The 27,194-nt window shown below is 39.3% G+C and overlaps 1 protein-coding gene across 3 annotated transcripts in view; it reads right to left on the reverse strand.

Annotated features, from left to right (window-relative positions):
- Positions 1-27,194, reverse strand: part of cadm2a (cell adhesion molecule 2a) — a 232,102-nt gene that overhangs the window by 45,831 nt on the left and 159,077 nt on the right. For all 3 annotated transcript variants that reach the window (XM_067608145.1, XM_067608144.1, XM_067608143.1), the window contains one exon: positions 16,499-16,648. In XM_067608145.1, the coding sequence (XP_067464246.1) occupies positions 16,499-16,648 (150 nt within the window). The remainder of the gene's footprint in view (positions 1-16,498; positions 16,649-27,194) is intronic.

Raw genomic sequence — 27,194 nt, forward strand, 5'->3', positions numbered from 1 at the left:
TTTTCTCTTAAATCTGAAAGTACGCCTCTTCAGTATACCATACATGCAGTCCTGAAGACATTTTACTTATATGAAAATGTAATCTTCCAAAAGACATAATGGCAATGGAAATCAATACTGCAATAAGAGGGTGAGAGAGAGGCCTAATGAGAATTTGGCAAGATGTGAGAGCTGAAATGGATTTGCTGAAATTAGATGGCTAGTTGAAAGATACTCTATAGTCTTCAAACAAGACCTCTTACTTCATATCTCTGATACAGTGGGAGAACGCACTAGGATTTCAAAATGTGGTGACAACTTAAATCTGACATGATTCATGCCTGTTGTGTTCGAGGAGCATTGTGAAACACAAAACAAAACTGCCCAAAAGTACATCAAGAAAAGACCATGTAGATTGTTGAACATGCTAAAAATTTCATTCACTCTGCTGCTGTGGCCTTGGCTTCAAGCCTTCCTTTTGCAAGTACAACACCTTTCTACAAACCTTATTTAATATGAGCAGCCAAGGCTACTTTGCTTCGCCTTTCACTCTCCATCAAAGTGACTCGGAGCAAGTGCAGTACCGTAAGTGTGTGTTTGCGTGTGTGACTGTGCGTGTTTTGATTGAGCAGAAAAGAGGCATGATTATATGTGTACAGGTGTTTATATCTTCTTTCATGTGTGGCCACATGAAAGAATATCTTATGGTCATTTGTCAGAAATCACAAAGAGTAGAGCACCCTGGTTTTGTAACCCCTGTACAAAGATTTGAAAAGTGAAGGCCATTAGACAGTCTATTTGTAGAGTACTTTAAAGAGAGGCTGGCTGAATGGTGAGAAACGATACCCAAGGTATCTGTGTTTCGACATCCTAAAGCTTTAAGCCAGCATTAAAAGTAATTTCTTCTCTCTCAAATGTTTCCCACACAAACCTTGTAACCTTAATTCATTTATACTCTATATCAAACACTTTAACAATTAAGAAAATATAAAAAAAATTTATATGTATGTGTTTTATGACAATTATAGTAACAGTTAATTAACGTAAAGGTATTTTTCTGCACATATAACTGTTTAAAAAGTATCTTGTGGCAATTAATTCCATTACCAGGTTCTGAGTCTTATGTTTGATTGATTAAATAAATGCCAACTGCTATCAGCTTTCCCTACTTACAGTTGTAATTCATCAGCTATTGGTAAAGCCCTTGACGTTATTGTGAAAGGTTCTTTTTACAGCTTCTGTGTAGGCATGATGTGACAATCACAGAACTGACATGTAGAAAAATTTCAGTGAGCACACTATCTCATGTCATTTGGTTCTGCCAAGGGATGAATAGCTTTGCATTGCCGGTTCCAAGCTAAACACCTACAGTAAATGGCAGTAGAGTTGTAATCAGTTTGGCTAAACAACAGCTGCTCTCTCTCATTTGTTATTGCATTTGTTCTGTCCCTTCCCATCCCTCGCACCACCAGTTATCTCTACATTCTGTACACTGAGCCCGAGCAGGCGTGACATGTTGATATGAGCACATGACATATCTTTAGGCTTGGCACCAGTGACAGTATATTCCTGCTTCTATGCATGTGTGTGTGAGTACACATGGTCATCAATGCAAGACCACCAAATTAGTTATAGTCTAACGCACTGCCGGTTCTGCTAATGGTTAAACCTTTCCTGAAAAGATAGTTGTTATATTTCATTCAGCATGTATACACACTTTGTCTCATCAAAGAATATATACAGACAAAGAATAGATTACTTGAACTGATTTTAGACAAAGATTAGTTTCTCTTTTCTTTTGTATATCTTTCTGCGTTTCTTTGTGTCAGTATCTGTTTCTCTCCTTCCTCCCACCTGCAGACCTCATTCTGTCGACTCAGGCAGCTCCACTAACCTGCGAATGTGTACAAGTTACAATGCCTCAATTCAGCTGTTGTCTTATTTGCTTTGGGCTAGGAAGTACGGTCAGGCAAATGTCAAAAAATACATTTACTGTTGCTGGCTCTCTAGCTTTTGTGATGTGACTATGCTTTCTTTCTTCTCTCTCCTCAACAGCCTGTTTGAGGTATTTGTGTGCATGAGATGAAGGGATATGGATTGAAAAATAGGTATACTTAATATTCTGACTTGTTGGTCTACTCAGAGCCTCAGCTTCGATGAACTGATGACATTACGTAAACATTCATAATGAGAGAGATTGTAAAAATTATTGTAAAGTGACTTGGCTGAAGTAATGTGACTGAATACCTGCTATTAAAAAATAACCTGCATGATATAGCAATAAACACAGATAACATTAAAGGATTTCAAGACTCCCTGAATATCTGGTCATTCAGATTAGATTCAGGATTCAGTAATCCAATCATGCTTAAAGTGTTGCTTCTGCATTTTTTCATTCCTTACAGGCGGAGCTCTAGTTAGTTTGATGCCAAAAAGCAGTATCATCCTGATCCCCCTGGAAGGGCGGATTCAGGCTGGATTTAGACACATGAAAGGCGTTATATATAACCATGAAATCATGATATTACTGGTAAGGGTACTATAATGTAGTCAGGAATACAGAAAAAAACATTTTGTCCTGAGATTTAATCAAAAGAATAAAACATGGTCACATAAGGCCAGACTAGTTGGACAGAAAATTATAGCTAAAATTGTTTGACCATTTTTTCCATTCAGACTCTGACTTTATTTTGACCCTATGATATTTACAGTAGCTTATTTTTCCAATTTAATTCAATAATTTGCATATTTTAAAGAGTAACTTAATATGAAGTTGTTTCACTCTAAAGCCTGTTTCACCTCTGGCTGTGGTTACAGGCACCTGTAACCACACCCAAGTGTGATGTCACTACAGCAAAGCAGGAAGTCACTGGAGGTTAGCAAAAATAAGATTTTCAGGGGATGTTAAGTTTCTTTTAGCAACTGGTGTTTGAGATACTAAAGACCACTTATATACAGTAATGAGAATCGTCTCCATGTTGAGTTAAGACATACATACACACAGACTTACAGTGCATATGGCTCGCATTTTTTATTTGATTTTTCTTTTCTAAGTACAACACATTAAAGTCCACCCCCACTTTTCCTCCATCTTTTTTCCTCTCAAGGTTCCTCCCTCTAGCAATGCAACCTCCTGTTCTTCTCTCATACTTTAAAGTAAGCCCAGTGTAAAAGGTTGGATATCGACAGAGAGAGTAGAGGAGAGGAATGTATCCTTTACTATTTGTCTGTGATAGTGTTACAGCTGCCTTCCATCCATTAGACACCATTAGTGCCGACAGTCTTGAATGTGGAGGATGGCATTGTTGTCAACATCAAAGAGTGGCGGATTTGTATTCTACAATATCTACTTACTGAATGAACAACCTTATTTTTGCTCATTTAGCCTTGGTCTGCAACTTTTAATGTAAAGACAGACAGAAAGCAAAGCTTCACTTGTAAGCATCAAAGCTTGATTTGTTTCTGCAACAAATGGTCAATACACCTCTGTCTACTCTGCTGCTTGTTAAGTGCACCGTGCTTAGTGTATGTGTGTGTTTGTGTGCTTGTGACAGAGTTGTCTTTTATACATTTATTTGCCTTAATCTCAGCAGAACTAACACAGAGTGTCTTGAGATGGACAATTTTATGAGTTTGCGAAGGCAGATGCAGTTTGACGTTCAGAAACCCAGTGGGGGTGGAAAGATTTCTCATCTAATTACTGGTACTGCTGATCGCTGGCTCAGAGGAGCTGACTGTGTTGAAGTTTCCCTTGAATGCAGTCATGACCGATCAGATAACAGAAAGTAAACAGCCATAACACCAAGATTTTCTGTTCCCAAACAGTATATTCAGAGAGGGACAGAACAGTGTGAAAGTGTCAGCTATCACTTTTTTTTTAATCTGTAGAGGATGAGGAGAAAGTCACATCTTTGAAAAGGAAAACTGAGACAGAGAGAAGCAGCACGGAGAGAAGGTCAAAGATGTCTTGTTTCCTTTAAATGAGAAGTGACATTTTTATCCCCAGGAAGATGTTCAGTCAGCTGGTGAAGCTGAAACTGACTGTGAATAGATACAAGTATATGTTTTGCATAGTGTTACATCCAATCATAATCTTTGACCCATTAATGGGTAATATAATTTAATATTCTTCTCTTTTCGGGCAATATTTCATAGTACTGTGTGACATTAGGGTGCTACTTTATATGGTTTATCCATGTGCATGAGAGTGGGTCCTAAACTGGGCTGGATTATCCATATATGGCATGGGGCGAGTGTCCAGGGCCACCAGCCAGTTTGTGGTGCTGGGTGGCACCAACGTGAAAAAAATGAAAAACGTAAACAGAAGGCATTTTCCTGATCAGAAACGGCAGATACAACATTTACAAAACACTTGATTTAACTTTTATATATTATTATTCTTATTAATGAGAATATGAATAATAAGAATAAGAAAACAGATGAAAAACTTTTCCCCCCTTTAGGGGGAAGTAGCCGCTGCTGTGCGTCTTTCACAGAGATGTGACCAACAGAAAGGAGCGAGAGAGAGAGGGCAGGGATGTGCTGTAGTTATTTCAGTAATAATACTGTAGTAGCACACTTTATTGCTAATAGAAAATATTTTCAAAGACCATTTTACTAATCCACCCTCCTGTGTGGAACAAGTACATCCTTGTATTCCTGAGTACTACGGTTCATACATTAGTTAATTATTTTATTTTCTGTTTTACAAAGACCAGAAAATCAAGTCCATTAGCAACTTTGATCACCGAAGTTGTATCTGCCATTTCTGACCAGGAAAATGAAAAATGCCTTTTCATTTGTGGCTTTTGAACTGAAAATCAAATCACTACTCTGTTTTCATTCATTTAATTTCTGTTTCTGAAAACAGAACAACAATGTGCTCAATGTACTATTCTTTATACTTTAACCTCACCTGGTGCTTTAGGATCATTCAGCTGTTGAAATAGTTGCTTTCAACAGTCGTTACTGGGTTTGCCTTATTTCATATATGTATGTAATGATTTTTTTAGACATACTCTGTAATGGTTTTGCATGTAGTCCTCTTACAGGCCATTTATGATGGAAATAATGATATTTAGCATGATGTGTCGCATTGGGATGTGAGTCAGCATTCAGATTTGAGAATCAATGTAAGGGCTAGTATGGCATTTGTAGGCCTATGTCTATCTATGGCGTCAGGTTTTTTGGTTGTCTCAAATGTTTCTGCAGAATGTGTGTTGAGCTTGTACTTTAGCAATAAGTTCATGTAAATCTATGGTCTTTATACCTATAGCAAATTTCACTTTTTTATATGTAAATGTGGGTGGAGTGGGGCAATTCAAGTGTGGTCACCCTAGGGATCCATACTGTGTTAATCCAGGCCTGGTCCTAAGCGGTAACACATTTTACGCATCCGTAACTTCCTAATAATTTCCAACACATTTCTTGGAAAGAAGCATGTAATTTGGTACTAATTATAGAGCAAATAAAGACAAAGTTAATTTGAGTTGAAAACGTTAATAAAATAAATTTAATAATTAATTGCTAACATACCTGCAGAGTATTTTAGTCGGTACACAGCAGGTCTGTAGAACATGCAACAATGTGAATTTTGACCAAAGGCAAACATACAATTTATCATATATCATATATATGATATAATTTATCATATATGGAGACTGAAGTTTTAAGTAATGAATGAAAAATGAATAAATATTTACTTAGGATTTAATGGAGCTTTTCTTTAAGAAAATTCCTATTTTCCCCCAAAATTTACCCAGGAATCTAACAAATTATTAGGAAATTGTGGACACCTAAAAAATGATATTACCATCAAAGTTTTCTCCAGCAAAAAGAGGTAGCCTGTATCACGTTAAAGCTGAAATCTGCAACCTTCCACATATACAACAGATATAACCTAATGTTATGTTTACAGCTGTACAGCAGAAGAAACAGAGCTGACATTTGCCTGACACCAGTTTCTCTGATCCACAGGCAACTTGTACAATCAATGAAAACTATACAGATCTCTGCTTTTAATCAGTATACCCGTCTGCATCTCTAAATACAATGCACAATTAAATGGAAAAAGCTTTCTTTATTAAAAGCTGAATGTTACTCCTACAGACAGACTTGCGAACAAAGGTGACAAAAAAAGAAGATGCAGCTTGCACAAGGTCAAAGAAAAAGTTTGCCTGTGTCTTTCAGAGGTGATAATACATCTGGAAGCTCTAAATGCCTACTTATTCTCTCATTTATGCCACCAAGGCCTCTATTTTGTGTTTGTGTTTTTGTTTCACTTCATGGTTGTTGGTATGCACTTAGATGTGTTCATGAACATATTTAAACTATTTAGTGAAGCGATGGAATGGATGGCATCAGTAATATTATACAGATGATTGCCATGATAATATATTTAAAAAATATATGTTTTTCATAAAAGTGCACTTTTTTCTCTTCTTCAGTCTTGTGTTTGTTTGTTCAGATGTAGTTTGTATCTATATGCAAAAATCATACTGGTGCATTTGCATGCTTCGTCCCATTTCTTGCATTTAATTTAAAAAGGCTGCTGTAGGCTGTTCTCTGATTTATGACTATTTTGCTGATTCTGGCTGATGTGCTGCGGTGCGTTCTGGTTGCGGTCAGAACATCAGCTGAATCTAAGGCTTAGCAACAGCACCTTCTTTTCCCATAATGCTTCCCAATGAATATGATCTTTTTAACATGTTTGCTAATTTTCTGTTTTGTGATTTCCGTTTTTTCTTTTACAACATGCTGTATTTTGTGAATACAAGGTTATTTGGCAGCCCATGAATGCACCACAAGAACAGTCACAAAGACATAACAGAGCAACCTTTTCTCTGCTTCAAACACAATTACTGTGAGGCTTAGTCTTATGGTTGAATGCCCAAATCTGACTATAGGTTAAGGTTAGTCAGTCAGACTTAGTAGCGAATACTACAAATGCCTGTTTCATTTTGATGACTTTTGCCCTATGATGCAGATTGACATAGGATCCCAATGAACCTTCACATTTACAACACTTGATTTGTACACCTGAGTAAAATAAAAGGCAATTATTTATCTTTTTTTTGTTTGTTTCTGACCAAGGAAACAAAACTGCAGGTGTGGGAAGCAAGTCCAAAAAAGCTTTTTCCGCCTCCACATAAGGAAACCTCAGTCCATTATTTCACACAGCTAATGGTTTTCTGATTCATCAGTATGTTGCCAGAGCCTCACTAAAATTACAACAAATCACCATACATGCAGAAGGCTAAAGCACACCAGATGCAGTACATACTCTGTTTATATGCACTCATATATGTAGACATACATATATATAAATTTGGTGGACATCAAGCAGTTATCCAAGGCTACTCTTGTTTACTATTCAAAGCAGCAGGTGAGCAAACATGGTATGTGGGTACGTGCAGGTGTGTGCGTGTATATAAAAGACACTTACATTTGTACATTAGGAAAGCGTTTATTGTATAGCCATACAGAGTGCATGCATAAGCAAATAGCCATGACTCTAAACTCACTCACTTTAGGCCTATAATGTTTGCACATTTCCCTTCCCATTTCCCCTCACATTCCCCCCCGCCCCTCCCACCCCCGTGCCCTTTCCTCTCTCATCTTCTCCACTGCCCTCCCCTCCTTCTCTGTCCCTTCATCTATCCAGAGACAGTATGTATTAGTATAGAACCTTGGCAGGTGTTTGCTCATTCAAGTGACACAGTTTTATAATGAGAAAAGTGCAAATTTCAGAATATACATTCAGCTGCCTGTGTCTGGATGTGACTGTTCTCTTTTCCTTGTCAACAACTCATCTGGGGACTTGAGTTTGTCTATGTCTTTGTATGTGTGAATAAGGGAGCAGTAGAGAGAAAGAGAGAGAGAGAGAACTAAACAGAATGCAATGTTTATTGAGCAGCTTAATGTATATTCTGTATCTAAGCCATTTCTCAACCCCCATTACCTGTTATACCTTTTCCGAGGCACATCTGCTTTTTAAAATGTAAAATGTACCATACTCCATACGGTAATTGGCTTGTGGAGATTTTTCCTGTGACAGAAATGATTTTCTTTCATCAGTTTCCACCTGCCATGCAGAGTTCAGTGGGACACCTCCACTAGACCTACTTCATTAAGTCCTTGTGAGAAGCGGGTCAGTGAGGAGATAGCTCTTGCCTATAAAACCTGTTGTACTTTGCAGAAGGATACATTTTCCCTGTGCAGCTCAGGAGCGGAAGAACAGATATCTTAGTCTATAAGGACGTTCATATTTTTCCAGGGTATGCCCACCACAGCTATCCCTTCAAAATGACTTTGAAAAGCTTTGGAAAGAAAGTGGACAATCTTTGTAGAGCTACCTCTCCATTTTGCTGACACTGGAAATTCCTCACAAACAACTCTGAACTTTTAATTCTGTTAAAAATGTGTGAAAAATATAGTTTCTTTTCCCCAACTCTGTGCTCCAGAACTTTTTCCCGGAAGAGAGAAATGAATAAGACTGCCACTAAGTGTGAGCTAATTATTCCCTTTTGCCTCAGGTATTATTCTCTACACCTCGGAAATGATAAGTGGCTCCGCTAATAAAAGCAGTAATAACTGGATCTTTTGCTTCATTTGACAATCCAGTCTCTTCCTCACCTTAACCTGCTTTACAGACGGAAAGAGAAGAAACAGAGCTGACATTTGCCTCTGATCCGCAGGCAACACACAATCAATGGCACACAGACCCATACAGATCTCTGCTTTTAATCATTACACCTGTCTGCACCTCTAAATACAATGTAAACATGAGCAAGTACAAAAAGCTTTTTTTAATCAGAAGCTGAATGTTATAGAGACGTGTATAAAGAAAGAAGACGCGGCTTGTTCAAGGTCAAAGAAAAAGTTTGCCTGTGTCTTTCCGAGGTGATAACTGCGTCTGGAAGCTCTCGTAAAATGCCTCCTTAATTCCTCTCGTTTATCCCACCAAGGCCTACATTCCGTCACCTTTTTCCTCTTTTTCTTCCTCTCATGTTTTATGGTCCTTGTCTTCGAGAGAGGGGACTTGTTAGGGATCTTTGGAGATTTACAGTCAGTTTTTTTCCTATCAGAGAGAACACCGTACCAATCTTCAGGATGATATGAAAGGATGTTTCATAGAGGTACTCTTCCAGGAAAAAAAAGACAGCTGTCTAAAAAGTTTCACTTTCCTCCTAAGATTAAGTTTTGAGAGAAAGTTCTGCTATCTGTTTAATAAAAAGTCTGTCAGGCATTTCTTATTTTGTTATTTACTTTGGAAAATTTTTAAAAGCCTGTCCCCTAAATTGCTCAGGCACAGATACTCTGAATGCATCAAAGCTTTCATGGTTGCATACTGGGGAGGTGGAATGCGTGACATTCCACAGGCACACACGTATATGTGCACTTACAAGCAGACTCACACAAACACACACACACACACACACACACACACACACACACACACACACACACATACGAATCACAAACAGCCAGCAAATTGATTCAGATAGCTGAATATTTGACATCTGAGAACCCAAATAGTCTCATATTCAGCAGCTTGGGGGTCTAAAAATGAGCAGTTGGCTCTTAGCTGTTCACCCATAACACTAATTTTAATGTTTAAACAGATTCAATCAATCTGCAGATGGCACAGTGTCGGCAGAAATGTCCACCACAGGTAGGCACCTTTGGCAATTTTACAAGCAACATCAAAATTTTTACACATATATCATAAAGCTGCAGATACAGTTACTATTTACAGTACACGTAGTGAAATTATACTGAAATAATGCACCAATGCATACATGTGCAGCTATGCTCCTCAGTTCAGACTGAGGGAAATTTCACAGAGTCACCGTGACCTTTTGATGGTCAGTTTGTCATTGAAACAGAAACAGAGTAAGCCAAGACCAGTCTAATTAAAGACGACTGTAAAGACTGTAAATGTGGCCTTGAAATTTATATTTCTCTATTTTAAAATATTATTCACGCAGTTTGTTAGAGTTATGTAAAACAATGTACTGTTTAACTGCTATTTATTATGCTTGGATAATTCCACTGGAAAATTATTGTCACATCAACATGGAAGAGCAAGTAATAAACTGAATCATGCTCAAGGTCATGTTGTAGTTATGTGGAAGAAATGCTAATTTGAATTTTAAAAGCTGTTGGTCCATACTGACAGATATAATTTCTGCTCAACTCAAAGTAACAACTATCATGTTTATCTGAAAGTATTTCTTCCAAATCCTAAAATCAACCTTTTGATTCCATCAAAAATGGGACTTTTAGGTCCAGTGACCATAAAATAAGAACAAAGAAATCATTATCAGGTAATGTAAACAAGGTGAAGTGTTACCCGTTGTAAGCTTGAACAGTCTTGAAATAATTTCCTGTTGTCAGAAAGTGAATCAAGACTGAATAAAAATGCAATCAATTCCACAAACCCCTCCCCTAAAACAAACAAATAAACAAAAAACAAACACAAGGCTCTTGAAATATGACCTTGAAGAGTGAGGCAAGGCATGCCACCATTTTATCCTGAAGAGCACACAAATTCCCTCAGTATGACCTGCACTCTAATGTCAAGCTGCTAATTAAGTAAACACTGATACTGCAGCTTGGAAATACATACAACATCTTTTTTTTTTTTATATATAGAGCTGCCGACATGTGTTCGTGATGCTTTTAAGGACAGGTAAAATAAGAGAGGAGAAAAGGATCAAGGGTTGAAAAAGAAATTGTAAATGTGGGTGTCGGAAAAGAAATTGGATAAAGAAAGGGTTGGCAAATTACAGTAACCATATTGAATAAATGATTTAAATGTCATACCTTAGCCAGTGCTCACACACAATGAGCCCACTAAATAGGCCTGCAAATTCAGCCTGGAAAGTAATTACACATGGGTTCTTTCTAGTATGGGAATAACGAATAAATTGTAATTATGCTTCATTGCGAAATTTCTCCATCCAAGAAATAAAGCTATTATCAAGTCTTGAATTACATGAAACCAAAAGAGCAATTTGTAAAGAGATATTAGCCTCTTTTGAATCTTATAAAAGAGAGAATCCCTCTTGCCCAGTACTCATCTCTCTCTCTCTCGCTGGCGAAGCACAGCTTAAGTTCCTCAGTGGTAAGTGACAGAAAGGACAAAATTGGCTACTTTCGTGACAATGACTTATTTGAAATTCAAACAACTCTTCACAGCCATCGGAGAACCTCATCGGGAGACAAGAGGAGTCTCTTTCATCCGACTAAACGTCTTGGGGGTGAGTCTCAGCCCTGACATTAAACAACAAAAGCAGCGAAACCAGCACCACTCAAAGGACTGTAATGGAGTCAGTTGCTGCATTTGTCTTTGAAAAAGCAGTATGTTTATGCTAATGCTCCATGGTTGACTTTAATAGAGGATGTAAGTGACACTCTTTGTGATATGACACATGCGCAAAGACAACCATCTGTTGAATTGGACAAAACACATTGGGGTCTTGCTTATTAATCTATTCTGTATATATGTGAACATTTTATCTGTGATCTTGCCAGTTATTCCACGAGAAATAATCAGAATTTTCAAAGACTTATATCTTGTTTGCCGCCCATTTTACAGTCCAAAATTTCTGCACTGATTTCCAGATAAAAATTATACAAGAAAAACTCACAATAAGTTAAATTGTGTTTAAAAATACCTACAGTATGAAGAGTAACCCCAGCCTCTATGTTGGCATGAAAAACAAAAACTAATTGTAATAGAGCAAATTATGCAAAAAGTTAGGGTTGTATTTTTGAGCAACTGTGTGCTTCTAATCCCCATCTTCTTCTTCCCAACAGGCAGCAAGGAAAATTAATCTGAAACCTACTGTGCTCAAAGGCGTTTGCAGCTGAGTCAAGCCAAGTCAAGTCAATTTTATTTACATAGTGCCAAAATCACAACAGAAGTTATCTCAGGGCACTTTTCACATAGAGCAGGTCTAGACCGTACTCTTAATTTTACAAAGACCCAACATTCCCCCATGAGCAAGCACTTGGCGACAGTGGCAAGGAAAAACTCCCCTTTAATGGGAAGAAACCTCGAGCAGAACCGGGCTCTAGGTGGGCAGCCATCTGCCTCGACTGCGTGGGTTGAGAGAGAAAGAGGGAGGGAGGGGGAGAGGGGAGAATGAAACACAGAGAAGCACAGCAACAATAATAATAACAATAACAACAACAATAATAATAGAAATATGACTAATAATAATAGTGGTTGCAGTTGGCCTCAAGCTGGACCAAGGGGACAGCAGGTGGTCTGCAACCAAAGGTCGCCTGTGAGATGAGAAGTACAAAACTCCAGGGAAGATGCCATTAGTAACATGCATTAACGGGGCATGAATGCGTACAGATGGAGAGGGGGAGGAGGGCAAAGGAGCTCAGTGCATCATGGGAAGTCCCCCGGCAGTCTAGGCGGATAGCAGCATAACTAGGGGCTGGTCCAAGTCAAGTCTGGGCTGGCCCTAACTATAAGCTTCATCAAAATGAACGTTTTAAGCCTATTCTAAAATGTAGAGAGGGTATCTGCACCCTATACCCAAACTGGAAGATGGTTCCACAGGAGAGGAGCCTGACAGCTGAAGGCTCTGCCTCCCATTCTACTTTTGGAGACTCTAGGAACTACCAGTAAGCCTGCATTCTGGGAGTGTAGTGTTGTAGTGGGCTAATAGGGCACTATGAGCTCTTTAAGATATGATGATGGTGCCTGACCTTTAATGGCTTTGTAGGTGAGGAGAAGGATTTTAAATTCTGTTCTGGATTTTACAGGGAGCCAATGCAGAGAAACTAAAATGGGAGAAATATGAGTTCTTTTTCTAGTTTTTATCAGTACATGTGCAGCTGCTTTCTGAACCAGCTGGAGAGACTTTAGAGACTTGTTAGGGCAGCCTGATACTAAGGAACTGCAATAATCCAGCCTACAAGTAACAAATGCGTGGACTATTTTTTCTGCATCTTTTTGAGATGGGATGTGTCCAATTTTTGCCAATGTTATGTAGGTGAAAAAAGGCAGTCCTTGAAATTTGTTTTGAAAGACAACTCCCAAATTCCTTACAGTGGAGCTGCAGGCCAGAGTAATGCCATCTAGAGGAGCTATATCATTAGATAATGTGTTTCTGAGGTGTTTAGGACCAAGCACAATAACTTTAGTTTTGTCTGAGCTCAGTATCAGAAAATTGCAGGTCATCCAGGTCTTTATGTCCTTATGCTTGCGCGGAGTTTAGTTAACTGATCACTATATCACTGTATAAAAACTATAAAATCCTTGGTTTCATCTGGCTTCACTGATAAATATAATGGGGTATCATCTGCATAACAATGATAACAATGATTTATGAAGTGTTTGCTAATAATATTACCTAGAGGAAGTGTATGTAAGGTGAATAGTATTGGTCCAAGCACAGAACCTTGTGGAACTCTGTGTCTAACTTTTACATGCATGGAGGATTTATCATTAACGTGTACAAACTGAAATCATTCTGATAAATAAGACTCAAACCAGATTAATGCAGTTCCTTTAATGCCAATTAAATGTTCCAGTCTCTGTAATAGAATGTGATGGTCAAAGGTGTCAGATGCAGCACTAAGATCTAACAAGACAAGTACAGAGAGAAGTCCTTTGTCCAATGCAATTAGGAGGTCATTTGTAACTTTCACCAGTGCTGTCTCTATGCTATGGTGCACTCTAAATCCTGACTGAAAATCCTCGAATAAACTATTGTTATTGCTGAGACATCTTTCCTTTCTCACACTGCCAGTGGCACTTTGGAAACACTCACCATCTCAGTGCTCCCATCAGCATGTGCATCTGAATTTTGCCAAATTCAGCAAGACAACTCCCAAAGCACACACACACACACACACGCACGCACACACGCATACACACACACACACACACACACACACACAAACACACACACACACATACACGCACAGCCAACCCAAAACAGCAATGCAATTCTGGGGCCTCAGTAGTATCCCTTTGCTTTTCTGATAATAAGAGAATCCTTGGCTGCTTTTTCATTTCCAATCTCAGAGCTCTGCACTAGAAATGCCATGAAATAGACCCTCAAGCCCGACCCCTGGTGTTATATGGAATAACCTGCAGAGAGCATCAACTGTTGAATTTGGTGTTCAATGCAGCTTTTTACTGCTGCTCTTTCCAAAAAAAACGGTAGGTAAGTGAAAATGTGAATAGTTGAAAATTGAAATATTTTGCACATGATTTGACTCTTGCAAAAATAAATACCAACAGACACATACATGTGCGCGCGCGCACACACACACACACACACACACACACACACACACACACACACACAACACACAAATGGACACAGCAGCCAGTGGGCAGAGGGATAATGGAAGTAGACTGTGTAAATCCCATATGTGCTTAATCCAGACACTTACAAGAGAGTGTGATTCATACTCTATTACACTCCACTAATACAGCTGAGAGACGCACAAGGCACAATCATTTCAGCAGGCATGAACCAACAAAATAACACACATGAATCCTCTTTATGGGGACTTTACTGCAGAGGGTGTGAAAGGTCAGGAATAAACCTTTTGTACTTATTAGCCATTAAAACATTGGTGGCTTTGTGCCATACCAACATTTTGTGTGTGTTTATGTGTATTTCTTAGTGAGTGTGTGTGTGCATCACTGTCTGTGAATGTGTGGAAAGATAACAAAGGTTTGCATCTCTTTAAAGGGAGGAATTTCTCTGTCAGACTGTGAAGGTGTTCAGTTTATAGGTGTCTTTTCTGCAGATCGTAATATTCTGAAGACTAGTTTCTCTCAGGAAGTGAGGTGCAAGGTTAACAAGGTTATAAAAATCAAATATTAAAGACTTTCTTATTTCCTGTTCATATACATAACATACTGTATATCTTAGTTTAATAAAGATGGTATTGATGTTACAGTAATTTTAGCTTAATTTATGTTGAATTGTTAAATACTGCAAAATGTACCAACATCTAAACATTTCAACTGTTAGTTTGAGTAAACACATTCAAACAAATGGACTTGCTCCCTTTTCTAGTACACAAGCAAAATCCTTTCCATAATGCGTATTTACAGTATTGAATTTGATATTAGTTCTATATCATTCGAAGAAGTGGAGACAGTGTTGTTGGCCTGCCAGGGTCCAGTATCGCCACTGTTCTTATAAAAAGAAGTCTAACCTTCATCATTGATGTTTTGCATTACAAAATTCCATTGCATTGCTATGAAAATATTTCAATGTCAGTATCATTTTGTCTTCATTTTGGTCTGTTGCCCATCACAACTCACACAACATTAAACAAAACATACCACCAAATAGCAAATTTTGTGCAAATCAAGGCTCAGTAGATTGCCATTGGCTGGTCATGCTGTACCACAAAATGTGAAAGTGTGTCTTTGATTAAATGTAACAAATTTAATACTCTCACACATTCAATCATACACAAGGCCATAAAGGACCAGGTGATTGAGTTTGTTCGTTTAGCTGAAATTTAATTCATATATGCTAGAGGCAGAATGAGCTACAGGGTGGCAGACAAGGACATCTACACAGCAGGGTGAATGGTTGACCTTGAGAGTGAGTGGGCTGTTTCTGATGTTCTAACATGATTTGAACACCAGTTTAAAATGTTTGAGTCTGCATCTTTTCGGTTCACATAGAAAGGCATAGAATAAAACATTTTATCCACCGATTCTTTTCCATAGGTTTTAGTCAACCTGCTCCAATGTTTTCACTTATCATGTTTTGAGATGGCAGGAAATACAAATCAGTGACAGCAATCAACCAAAACAACTGTAACTATCTAAAATGGCCTGCTCCTTGTACCCCTGCTGACCTGAATATCCAACCAAATTACCTGTGTTTATCCATTTCTACTTTCCAACTATCCAAATATACACTTTGAATAATTCTGATGTGGATGTAAAGTGGACTGCATACAAGCAAACAAATATAAACATTAAAGCCCCAAAATTGTTCATGGCAGGTGATGCTCAGAACTGGTTATCCTGTTTTCTGGGCAAAACAAGTCAGAAAGAGGCCATATCTATTCTCAAGTGTTCTCCTTTGCAGTAGCATTTGTGTGTTTGTCTGTGAATGTGTGTGTGAAAGGTCGAGCTATTGAGTGAAAAATAATAATAGCCACATACTATCCATCCCCAGAGAAAAGGTTTTAAAGACCATGAAAAAAAGTTTCAGGCATGTGTGTGTGTCCGTTTCTGTGTACTGTGAATACACTTGCTGTGAGAACAGAGCACAGACAGGAAAACACAGCAACATGAAATGTGGGACAGATGCTATGATAGAACAAGATGGCACCTTATTCAAGTGACAAACACATAGGAATATGGAAGGTTTTTCCAGGTTGCTCTCCAAACTAAAAAGTTTTATGTGTTTTTGTGCATTTCTCAACTGCCACAAACCTAACACAGGTCCTACTTTGTAATACTGCATCTGTTGTGTAGCTGCTGATGTCTGTCAATCTCCCAACTCACCTTTCTTGTCCCCGAAAAAGAGGGTCTGCTGTGCTGGGTTTGACCACTGGAGGGAGGTGTTGTCATTATACTCCACACGGCAGGTCAGGTTTACCGTCCCGCCCTCTGTCACTGTGACATTCTGAACCAAGGGGTGCTGACCATTTGTGCCTGCAACATGACATTAAAGAGATACAAGTAAGAGGAGATGAAGAAGCATCAGGAGGGAGAGAGAGGAAAAGAACAAGACAAAGAGGTAGACATAGTGAGACAGATGGTTCATGCTTGCTTGATTTGAGAGGTTGCTTTGCTGATTGAATTCGCTTAACACATTTAAATCCAGCCTAATAATGAATGATCATGTTAAAATAAAACTATGGAGACAGATTATACAGTAATATGATTTTTATCCAATTGGTTCAGAAAGACGTACATGAACACAAGATAGAAAAATAATAAGGATAAACCTCACACTGCAGGACAAAGAGAGGAAATCTGGTTTACATCTTTGAAAAAGCTTATCATCCTAATTATGAAGCAAATGTCCAGGCAGGATGGCCAGTCACTACTGTGTGCTAAATTGGACCCTAACATAGAACACACAGGGGGCATTTAGCCTGCGGTACCAACCCTGAAACCTCAGCTACACAGGGAACACCAATTAAAAACTGTTCCCCGTGGACCTGTGTACATGTGTGGATGTTGGTGTGCCCAATGCCCGAATCCAATGAGAAAATACAGAAAGACAAACAGAGTTATGTAATTTGGTGTGACCTCAGAGCTGAGTTAAGTTCGTTTTCAGCACCATGGAGAGGGTTAATTTTGCATCTAGCTCTATCCATATAGTAGCTGCCTGTCAGTTTTTCAGAACCACGGACAGCTCACACTACTGTGCATGCGTCCGTATGCTTTTGTGTGACGGTGTGCACTGTTGAGTGTGTGTGTGCATGCTTTTGTGTGTGTGTGTGTGTGTGTGTGTGTGTTAGGGAGGCTGAGGGAGCAAGTAAGCAAGTAAATAATAATAACCATAAATCTATCCCTGTCCCCATCCCCAGAGGACAGGTTTAAAGACTGTGTGAATAAAGGCTTAGGTAAAAAAGATTATTCATCCCCAGCTAACTTTCCCGTCTTAAACCACCATACCCCCAGGAAAGGATAATAAAAAATTGAAAAAAACATATATAAGGAAAGAAAAGAAATCAGAAATATTTAGAAGTTTTTAAATGCTGCAACTTCAATTTCTGTGTGATTCTGTTTGATACCCTTCCATCCAAAACGCTGATACTGTATTAGATCACATTCCCTGTGTAAATATCAGCAGGCAGTTTTGTGTTTTCCTTACATCAGTTAATGATTTGCACAGGTAAGATAAACAACCCTCAAATAGCGCTTGTCTACAGGGTTAGCAGGTGAAGCAAACCCCATCACTGACAGACCTGTGGTGAACGATGTGCTGAGAGGAGAGAGAATGAGGTGAAGGAAGGAAGGAGAGGTAGAGAGAGGTAAGTCAAGGAGCACGGGTCATTTCCAGTGTTGATTAAGGCCTCCCGAGGTTAATCATGCGTGCCAGAGATAGAGAGGGGAGAGGAGGGAAACGGAGGAAAAATGGATCTGAGCTATGGGAGGCTAGAAATATGTTTTATTCATGAAAGTTTTGCATGAGGCATGATCTGCCAACGATTTACCGTTCTCCTGCGCCTGCCCTTGCTCTCTTTATTACTTTCTCTCTTTAAATCACTTACTTTTTCTCATTTTTATTACTAACGCAGTTGGGTGACATACAGCTCAGTGTGATACATTTTATTTCCTCTGTGCTGGCCACAAAGGGAAGTCAATAGTTAACCAGCAAAGTGAATGGTAACAGTGGTGATTTTAGAGCAAGGTTCTGCACAATATGACATAGTGTATAATTTTAGTTCATTACTGCAAAATGTCATTGAAGATGGAGACACTCAGGAAATATGCCCGCTTGAAACTGTATTGTCAAGTCTGTACTTATCCCTGAAAATATAGTCTGCTAGTTTGTTCTCTAAATGATCTGATTTTGACAAAGAAGAAAACATGATGTTTGAGTGATTTAATGGTTGTGACAAAGAGCTGCGCATCCATCTCGGGAAAAAGGGGTGCTTCCAAAACTGAAGACTATGAAACAGGAATACAACACAGTACCATTGTAACTAAGCTACAAGATATAAATATGTGTAAAGACATATAGGACATACTATATTGTAGATATGTTCATCTGTGCCTTTCTTGTTGTTGCTCTCCTCTCCTCTCCTCCTCTCTCTTGGTACTAGTGTCTACATAAAGTTACAATAGTCCGGGGATCCCTCCTCCTACAGTAAGCCCTGCGTCAGTGTCTCGTGCTACACGTCCAGTGGGACTGAAAGGGCCAAAGGGGCCACAATGATGGTTATATTAGCACAGTGCAGTGCTCTGTGCGCCTAATTGGCCAGTGGAGTAGGTTCCTCCATTCTCCCCTCTGGCCACCCAGACCTGATTTAAATGTATCTCCTGAGGGAAGGAGGCAGCTGCTCTCCCCTGATTTCCATGTCTAAATTTAGGTCCTTCCCTCACTTCAACTCCACGCTTTTTCCTACTTTCAGTTTCTTGCTCTATCTTTTCCAGTTCACATCAATTCCACTCAGTCCCCTTCTTTCTCTATATCCCTCTCTCTCTGTGTCGCGTCTCCTCCACTAGTTGATCCCTGAAGGGTGGCATTTCCTTTCTTTGTCTTTTCTTTGTCTCTCATTTTCATATACTCTGTGTCTCCCAGTGCTCCCTAGACTTTCAAGTTTATCTTGATCTAACCTCCATTCTCGTGCTCAATTGTGTTCTGACTCTCATGGAGAGTGGGGTCAGTTTAATTGCCCTCCACTTTGACTGACATGCCTAGACTAAACCAGGTCAACAACTTCCTCATCTACATGACATTACAAAATAGAGACATAATGAAATTAGTTTTGCTTTATTTAGCTTGAACTGGATAATATATATGTAACCATAAATGGCATATGGAGCAATGCAAGACCTGATTCTTTTGGGATGATTGCAGCTGTCTCAAAACAAATAGCAACTCATTATTTCCTCTAGAGACACTAAACCAGAGCACATTCCCATGCTTTACCCTCCACACAGCTGTCTCCCTAGATGAGCTGAATCTTAAGTTTTAATGGGACCCACTCAATACCCCCCGTTCCCTCCCTCCACCTAGAAGTAGGCGTATGCACTGGCGAATAATCAAAGCTGGCCACAGAGCTTCCCGACAATCATTTGGACTTGTGCCTCCCACCACGCATTGCATCCAATTTTTTCCTCAAAAGACCAACTATCACTTCCAAAAGTACATGCCTGAGCACCCAGTAGAGATATTCACAGGACACATTCAAACCCACAGTACCTGTTGCCAAAGCAAACTACCGGACAAATAATACTGATAAGAGTATCACGGATGCTTCCTGTCTGCTCTCCGACATGACCTTTCAAGCAAGAGCAGCTCAGTCTACTAACCTTTTTTATTTAGGCATTCAAGAAGCAGGGAAAAGGAGAGAGATGCAGGCAGACAGACGGACAGCCTGGAGCTACTGACCTTTATACCAGGACTGGAGCTCAACTGAGCTGTAGAGCTATGATGTATGGCAGGGAATACAGGATTAAAAAAATGGACAGAAGCAGTCCACCGTTTTCATTAGCTGAGTTACCTTTTAAGCAAGTCGAACATACCAGATGAATGTAGACTTTTGGATTATATCACTGTAAATATAAATTTAAATGTTTGTACATTATGGGTCTTAGTTTTGAAGTTTCTATCAATTATGAAAACACCGAAGTGATTTTTGAGATCTGGGAACACGGTGATGTCGCAACAACAAAGCAAGAAACAGCACTCAGATGATGAGACAGGTTGTAAACAAGCCAAAAACCAAAAAAAGCACACCAGTGATGTCAGTAATAATCTGTCATTGCACAGGAAAAAACTGTGTACATGCACAACTACGGTGAGTACAGTAGGTCAGAGTTAAACCAGAATACGCCTGCCAACTGTGAGCAATATTTAATTATCAGTGTTACTTTATTAAAAATTGAAAGTAAAAAAATGAACACATACTGTTGTTTTTATCATTATAATGGTGTGTTAAAAATGTGCACTTCAAACCACATACAGCAGGCAACACTGCACAGCACAGCACTACCTTAGATACTCTGACATGGTAAAGCATGAGCTCAAGTGGCTTACTGTTCAAAATGCATCCTCAACTCAGAAGATCATGAATGAGATACAGAAGATTACATAGGATGCAACAGTTTCACCCTGACAGTTAGCCTATGTAAGGTTACACAGTTGGTTATATAGCTGGATACACAAGCTTCTCAGAGTGAGTAATTCAGAGAGTGTTGAGAAGCAGGGTGGCCTAGTGATTGGAGAGACGGTGCAAGGTCAAGAGTTTTGATCATCTCATCGGATGGTGTGAATTCATCAACCAGCCATGTATCCTTGAGCATCCTTGAGCAACAACAGCAAACTGGTTTAGAGCATCAGCAAAATGCAACAGGGAAAACTGCATGTACTTTAATTTCCAGGTAGGGAAGATTTCTTTGTACAAGAACCAATTCTAGCTGATAATATGGAACAGGAAATGTTAGTAACTTCCTGGAACGGAAGCTAACATATCAGAGAAGTGCATCACAACTCCCTGCCCTCGCTCTGGGACTCTTTCTCCCTCTTTGACAATTTTCACAAAAACCTCCCTTCCTTTTTTCTCAGTAACACGTCATACACACAGTCTTAGTTTCTTTCTCTTTCAATGTGACCTTTTTTTTTAAGCCTTCTATCAACATGCATGCCAAATCCACATCCCATCTCAAATGTGATTTATCAACATTTCATAACACTATTACACCTGGCATGAAAAATGAGCCTCCCGTATTCGCATTGAAATTAAATTGTGCTTTCCTGTGTCGCCGGTGTGAAAAAGCTATACATCTGTCTTTTTAAACAAGAAAGCACTGGAAGGGTTACAGCACTGTATATAATTTATCTTTTAAACCTCTTGAAATCAGAGGAGAAAGTGAAGTCTGGCTTAACAACACAAACACAACACAAGCAGCCAGACCCCCATGTTTGTGCAAGCCAACTGTCATACGTTAGTCTTCTGCAAGTCAGAATATTTTGCGTTGAAGGAACAAAAATATAATAAAATGCATTTAGAGCAGCTTTGTTTGGAAAGGGGTCGCATTTACAAATACGGTGCCTTCATTGCCGTCACGCTGCACTAAGTGAAAAATACTCTCAATTCATCTTCCAAAAATTTAAAGATATATGCATTTGCCCATGAAAAATTCAAATAAATTCTTGGTGTGTGTGTGTGTGTGTGTGTGTGTGTGTGTGTGTGTGTGTGTGTGTGTGTGCATGCTTCAAATCTAAATTTGCTTTTTTTTGACAGTGATAAGATTCCTGCTGTGAGCAAATTGAATACAACCACTGCAGAGGGTGGAGCTACCTTTGTATTCAGCGCTGGTGTACAACCACCTCGGGACAGTCTGACAGTCTTTGATCTGGAGATATGATATTAACAACACACATCCTCATAATTAAACAACAGTATAGGTCTAAAATTCAGCCGGCAAAAAAAGACCTATAGTTATGTCTGTGCCATCTAGCGGCTGTAGCAATGCACTCCAGTTACAAAATCTTAAACAATAATTATGTTATATGGTGTGACAACACTGTGATTAAGGTCTAGTTAGGTTTAGGTACAAAAACCACTTGGTTAGGATTAGGGAAAGATCATGGTTTGGGTTAAAATGATCACTTGAAATGTGATTTATACTTCCTTAAAATTATGCAACGTTCATCGTCATGGCAACAGCAAATCTAACTAGCCATCTGCCCAATCCACCTCCTTCTTATAAGGCAAAATCATCTCATCAAGTCACCTTATACTGACGTCATTTGAACCGCGTCACTTCAGGTCATAATTACTTTGGCTGCTAGATGACGTAAACCTAACTATAGGTAATTTTTGCCAGCCTGAACTTTAGACCTATACTGTCGTTTTTCTTGTGAGGACAGGCTGGAAATTAATTATCTTGCACCAGAGAGGCTGAGTATGGCAGTGCTGTTGTCATTTACATACAATAATTAGACTGGGCAGCTGTTGGTGCCGTCATCACAAACTTGACGTCCAACTCAACCTCTGTAGTCAGATCAACAAAATATCACCTACTTCTCCGAGGTTCTATTAGGTGTTGTTTATGCGTGACATGTGGCGACAGAGAGAGAGGACAGTGCGGTAAGCACCACGAGCTACCCGGGGGAGAGTGAAGTCTGTTTTGGCCTGTTTTTGACATTGGGGGGAGGGAGGGGGGTAGAAGAGAGGTTTACTGTCTCCAGTAGCATCTGGGGTGTGAAAGGTTTTGACAGACGTTGTCAAGGTAGTGACAAAACATCCAGAAAGAATGTCTCCTATGTTAGCACCCTCTTGTGTGTACAAAGCCCTGGACAAGTTACAAACATGCCACAGCAGTTTCTCTCTTTCTTTTGTTGCTGAGGAAAAACTGCCACAGCTGAACTTCTGTGTAATGTTGCTTTTCAGGAGCCGATCCTATCATCGTTTATAAAAACAAACAAGTCTAATTTCAATTTGGTGACCAGCTTCACTTCAAGACATCAATATCATTTGCCCAGTATTGCTGCCCTTGATTCAGCCACATCCATTTAAAGGGCAGAGATATAAACCTCTGCCCATTCTCTGTGTGTAAGCTGCTTAAGTTCAAGCCATCTCTGTCCAGAGTGGCCGGGATCTCACTATCCTTTCTGAGCCAAGGGCAGACATCTCATGGTTTTATGACAGAGGTAAACCTGGCCTTCATAAATACTTCATACAGCGCTTTCTTCCAGCTGGCAAAAGCGAGCAGCAGAAGCTGAGAGCAAAAGCGAGGTAAGGTACAGAAGTACATATTTTGACAGATAAATGTAAAGAAAGAAGGAGTGGAGTAAACAATGGAGGCAAGTACCATAATAAAAGAACAATATCTTAAACACTTCCCTGTAGCCAAAGGAGACTTGCTGCTCACACAGTTGCGTTATCTGAGATGCTAAGTAGACATGTGGGAAACAGGCATTTAAATTATGCTGCCCTGATTTATGCACAAGCACAGTTCCCTGTGTATTTGTGTATGTTATATGTAGTTAAGGCGAGGATATTTTGTGTGTTACCGATGAGAAGTGCTGGCTGAAATTGAACAATACGCTAAATGTTATTTTCAGTTCAGCCTTTTAAGAAATAGCCAAAACGCAGTCTCATCTGTTCTATTTTCAGCACTACAAGGACAAAGAAAGGAAGGATCTGGCTACGTACAGTGTTTCTATCCTCAAATATTTCACTCTAGTCCCTCTTCAAATATAAGGCCAAGCAATGGCAAATCAGTATTATTACTCATCCTCTCTTGCTGGCTTAGTAGGTTTTACAATTTAAATGTCATAAAAGCATTAGGTCAGGGAAATCAGATTTATTGTGGCTATTGAAATTTTCAAATTTTCTCAAACTGATGTGGAAGAGAAATGCGCTTGACTCCTTTTTTTATGACAGGAAGTAATTCATTTCTTATGCGGTGAGAGCAGAATGATCGCAGGCAAGGGTGGCATTCATGAGGGAAATCAGACTAATCGCTGCTGCCACCAAAAACTCCCAAATTCCCCAAATCAACATGACACAGTGTGATTTTCTAATGTGTGGTGATGTGTTGACAGATACTGTTCATTTAAGAGTGATCTTGGGAAATGCTTCTTGCCTCAGGGGATATCTGCAAGACTCAGTGAGCAGAAAGTGCTAGTTTTAAAAACAGCTCTTATCATTCGGCTTGTGTGACAGACTTACTTTGCTGCTTCCCTTTTAAAACCGCAACTTATAGGAAGGGCCCGTAGTTGCAGGGTTGACACTGAAGATCTCGTCTCAAAGCTAAGCTCAGGCTGGTCTAACCCGGCATGATTACATTTGAGTACAAGATGTGAGGAAACTCTCATAACTTGTATGACAGCTGAAAGTGATACAAGTGTGGACTATGTTTTTCAAATGGCACGCCATCCCTTTACACTCCTTTTACTTTACTTACTTACTTTTACTCCAGAGAAATATTATAGGCTAATCCCCAGATTACCATTGGTTTGAAATGTTTTCTTTTTAGTGCAATCTTCAGTTTGTAATACATGGTGACTGCATAGATTCAGAGCAATTTCAAAGACACATGTTCATGGTCATTTTGCATCCCTGACAGTGACGCCATTATGTTGTCACATTTTCTAAAAATAACTCTGATTTAATCTTCCACCAGCCAACGAAGCGACAGGAGAATTCATCTTTGGTGGTGTATACAGTAATTGGCTGTACAATATGTGCAATTGCAAATGAATACATGCGGAAGGTAGCCTCAAGCACATACATATCTCTCTCTCTCTCTCTCTCTCTCTCTCTCACACACACACACACACACACGCGCACGCGGATGAACTGGTGCTTGGAGGTGAACTGAGCCTTTATCTGCCCACTGATCAGCATGAATCTTATCTTGCTTGTTATGTTTTCCTACCAATAGCCTCATTATAAGGGTGAGAGAGGCAAGACGGAGACATGTGCTTGACTCTGATCTACACATCCTCTGTTCCCCTATTAAGAGTGCAATGGATTTCCTATACTGTCACAGTGAGATAGAAAAGGATGATAGCCAGGTTAGGGTGGCCTTTGAAGAGAGGGATGGGTTCAACTGTGAATGAGATGGGAGATCTTACAGTTGCGTTCAACCACACAGAGTTGGATGTTGGCCCGGAGAGACATGGTTTAAATTAATTACGCATTCAGACGCAGCAGGAAAACAAGAAAATTCTGCGTAGTGAAGTGTAGAGGGAAAACATGCAGTGTCGGTGCTGTTACTACCAGAGCTGCTGCTGAGAATGATGATGATGAGGAGGAGGAGGGGAGAAGGGAGACAGTATTGTAAAGAAAGGGAAGGGTTTTGACATGAGCAATATACCAGATCTATCACTTCACAACAGGCAAACTTTTGAAGAGGACGTACCCATTTGGAATTGCAGTATGATTGGTGTATTGTTGTGCGATTGTACAAAAGCAGCAGTTTTATCAGAACAGACAGTTTGCTGTTATTAAACAGAAGGCTGACTAGCCATTATGAGTCGGTCTCTCCCGAGTAAACGTCACTTATTCAAATAGGGTTCCCCTGGGAAAGACGTATAACATGAGAAAGTGGTGGAGAGCGCTCATCAATCACAAACAATATAGAGAGTATTTCCAGGGGGAATATGTTTGACTCCACTGGATGAGCATTTGCAGAGTATACATTTTCTAAAAACAGAAAGTATTTGGGAAAGGTAATTTCAAGCGCAATTTTTTGTCGGCCAGGTTAGATTCTTTTTTTCCCCTAGATTGGCAAGTTGATTCTAATCAAGGTGTTTACATGAGCTGTTTTAACTGGCTATTATTGTGTCTATTTGAGTAATATAATGTCTCCATGTAAACACATTCACATTTGGGCTGGAGATCTACACAAGTCCACTCAGTCCTGAAGAACTGAGACCTGGGTATGTTCCCATTTTACTGCCATAGGTCTTTGTGTTGATATGTCTAATATCCAAGTGGATTCTAGCTGATCAGCACATACAGTACATAACAGCTCTGATCATGTGGTAAATCCTAGTTATTGCAGAAAATGATTATCTTCTGTCTGTGTTGTTGGTGCAGTGGATTAAAATACTTTCTATTTTTTCTACAAATTAGTATTTGAAGCATGTAAAAAAATATTTTTGGGAGTAATTTCCATGACTTTACATCCATTTTTAAGACATTGTTGTTATTATTGATACGTTAATTGATAGAGCACCAAGCTGCTGCCAGTGTTGATGTTCTGCCTCTATTAATGTCTGTTCAAATTATCATCTGGTCTATTCGGATTGGGTTTGGCTGTGTCTCGAGTCCCCTTTGGATCAAGTCTCACTTTTCTGAAAATAATTTTTGGGTACGTTTTTCATGGTTCTGTTTTAGATCAAGTCCAACATTTTGGACCCATGATAATCTTTAACTTTGGCACATATTCTCATGGCCTTTTCTCGATTCACCTTTATTTTCAAGTTTGACTCAGATCTGATTGTTTAAGGAAAACACACATATGGAATTACTCAAAAAAAAAAAGAAAAAGAAAAGTCGATTCTATTTGTATAGCCTGGTCTGCTTGGTATGTTTCCCCGTATTGATGCCTGTCCTGTCATTTGGCTTATTACCATCTCTTTGCTCTGAAATTGACTATATTCAAGACCTCTGATTGTATGATCATTAGCCAAAGATGGTTACTTTACAGGAGGAGATTATAGTTATAGTTGTGGTTGACTAAATTCTTAGTTTTGAGAGGCGATATTTACTGAAGCACACAGCTGAATGAAATCAGCTTATCTCCTCTCACATAAACACTCTGCCTCTTTCTCGACACTCTGACTCACTCTGATCTATAATCCTTTCTCACTGCCATCTAACAGATGCAGAGAATGATGGAGAAGTTTTTGATCACTGTAATTTACTGCCACCTTTCCAATTTTATGGAAATGGTAAAGGGCAGTATCACACAGTGAAATACTCCCTTATTAATCTTATGACCTTGGAGTATCTCCTTCAGAGTTTATGAGGTTGAATAATTCAGGAGCAAATATAAT

The sequence above is a fragment of the Thunnus thynnus genome, chromosome 13, assembly GCF_963924715.1.
Source record: "Thunnus thynnus chromosome 13, fThuThy2.1, whole genome shotgun sequence".
NCBI classification, from domain to species: Eukaryota; Metazoa; Chordata; class Actinopteri; order Scombriformes; family Scombridae; genus Thunnus; species Thunnus thynnus.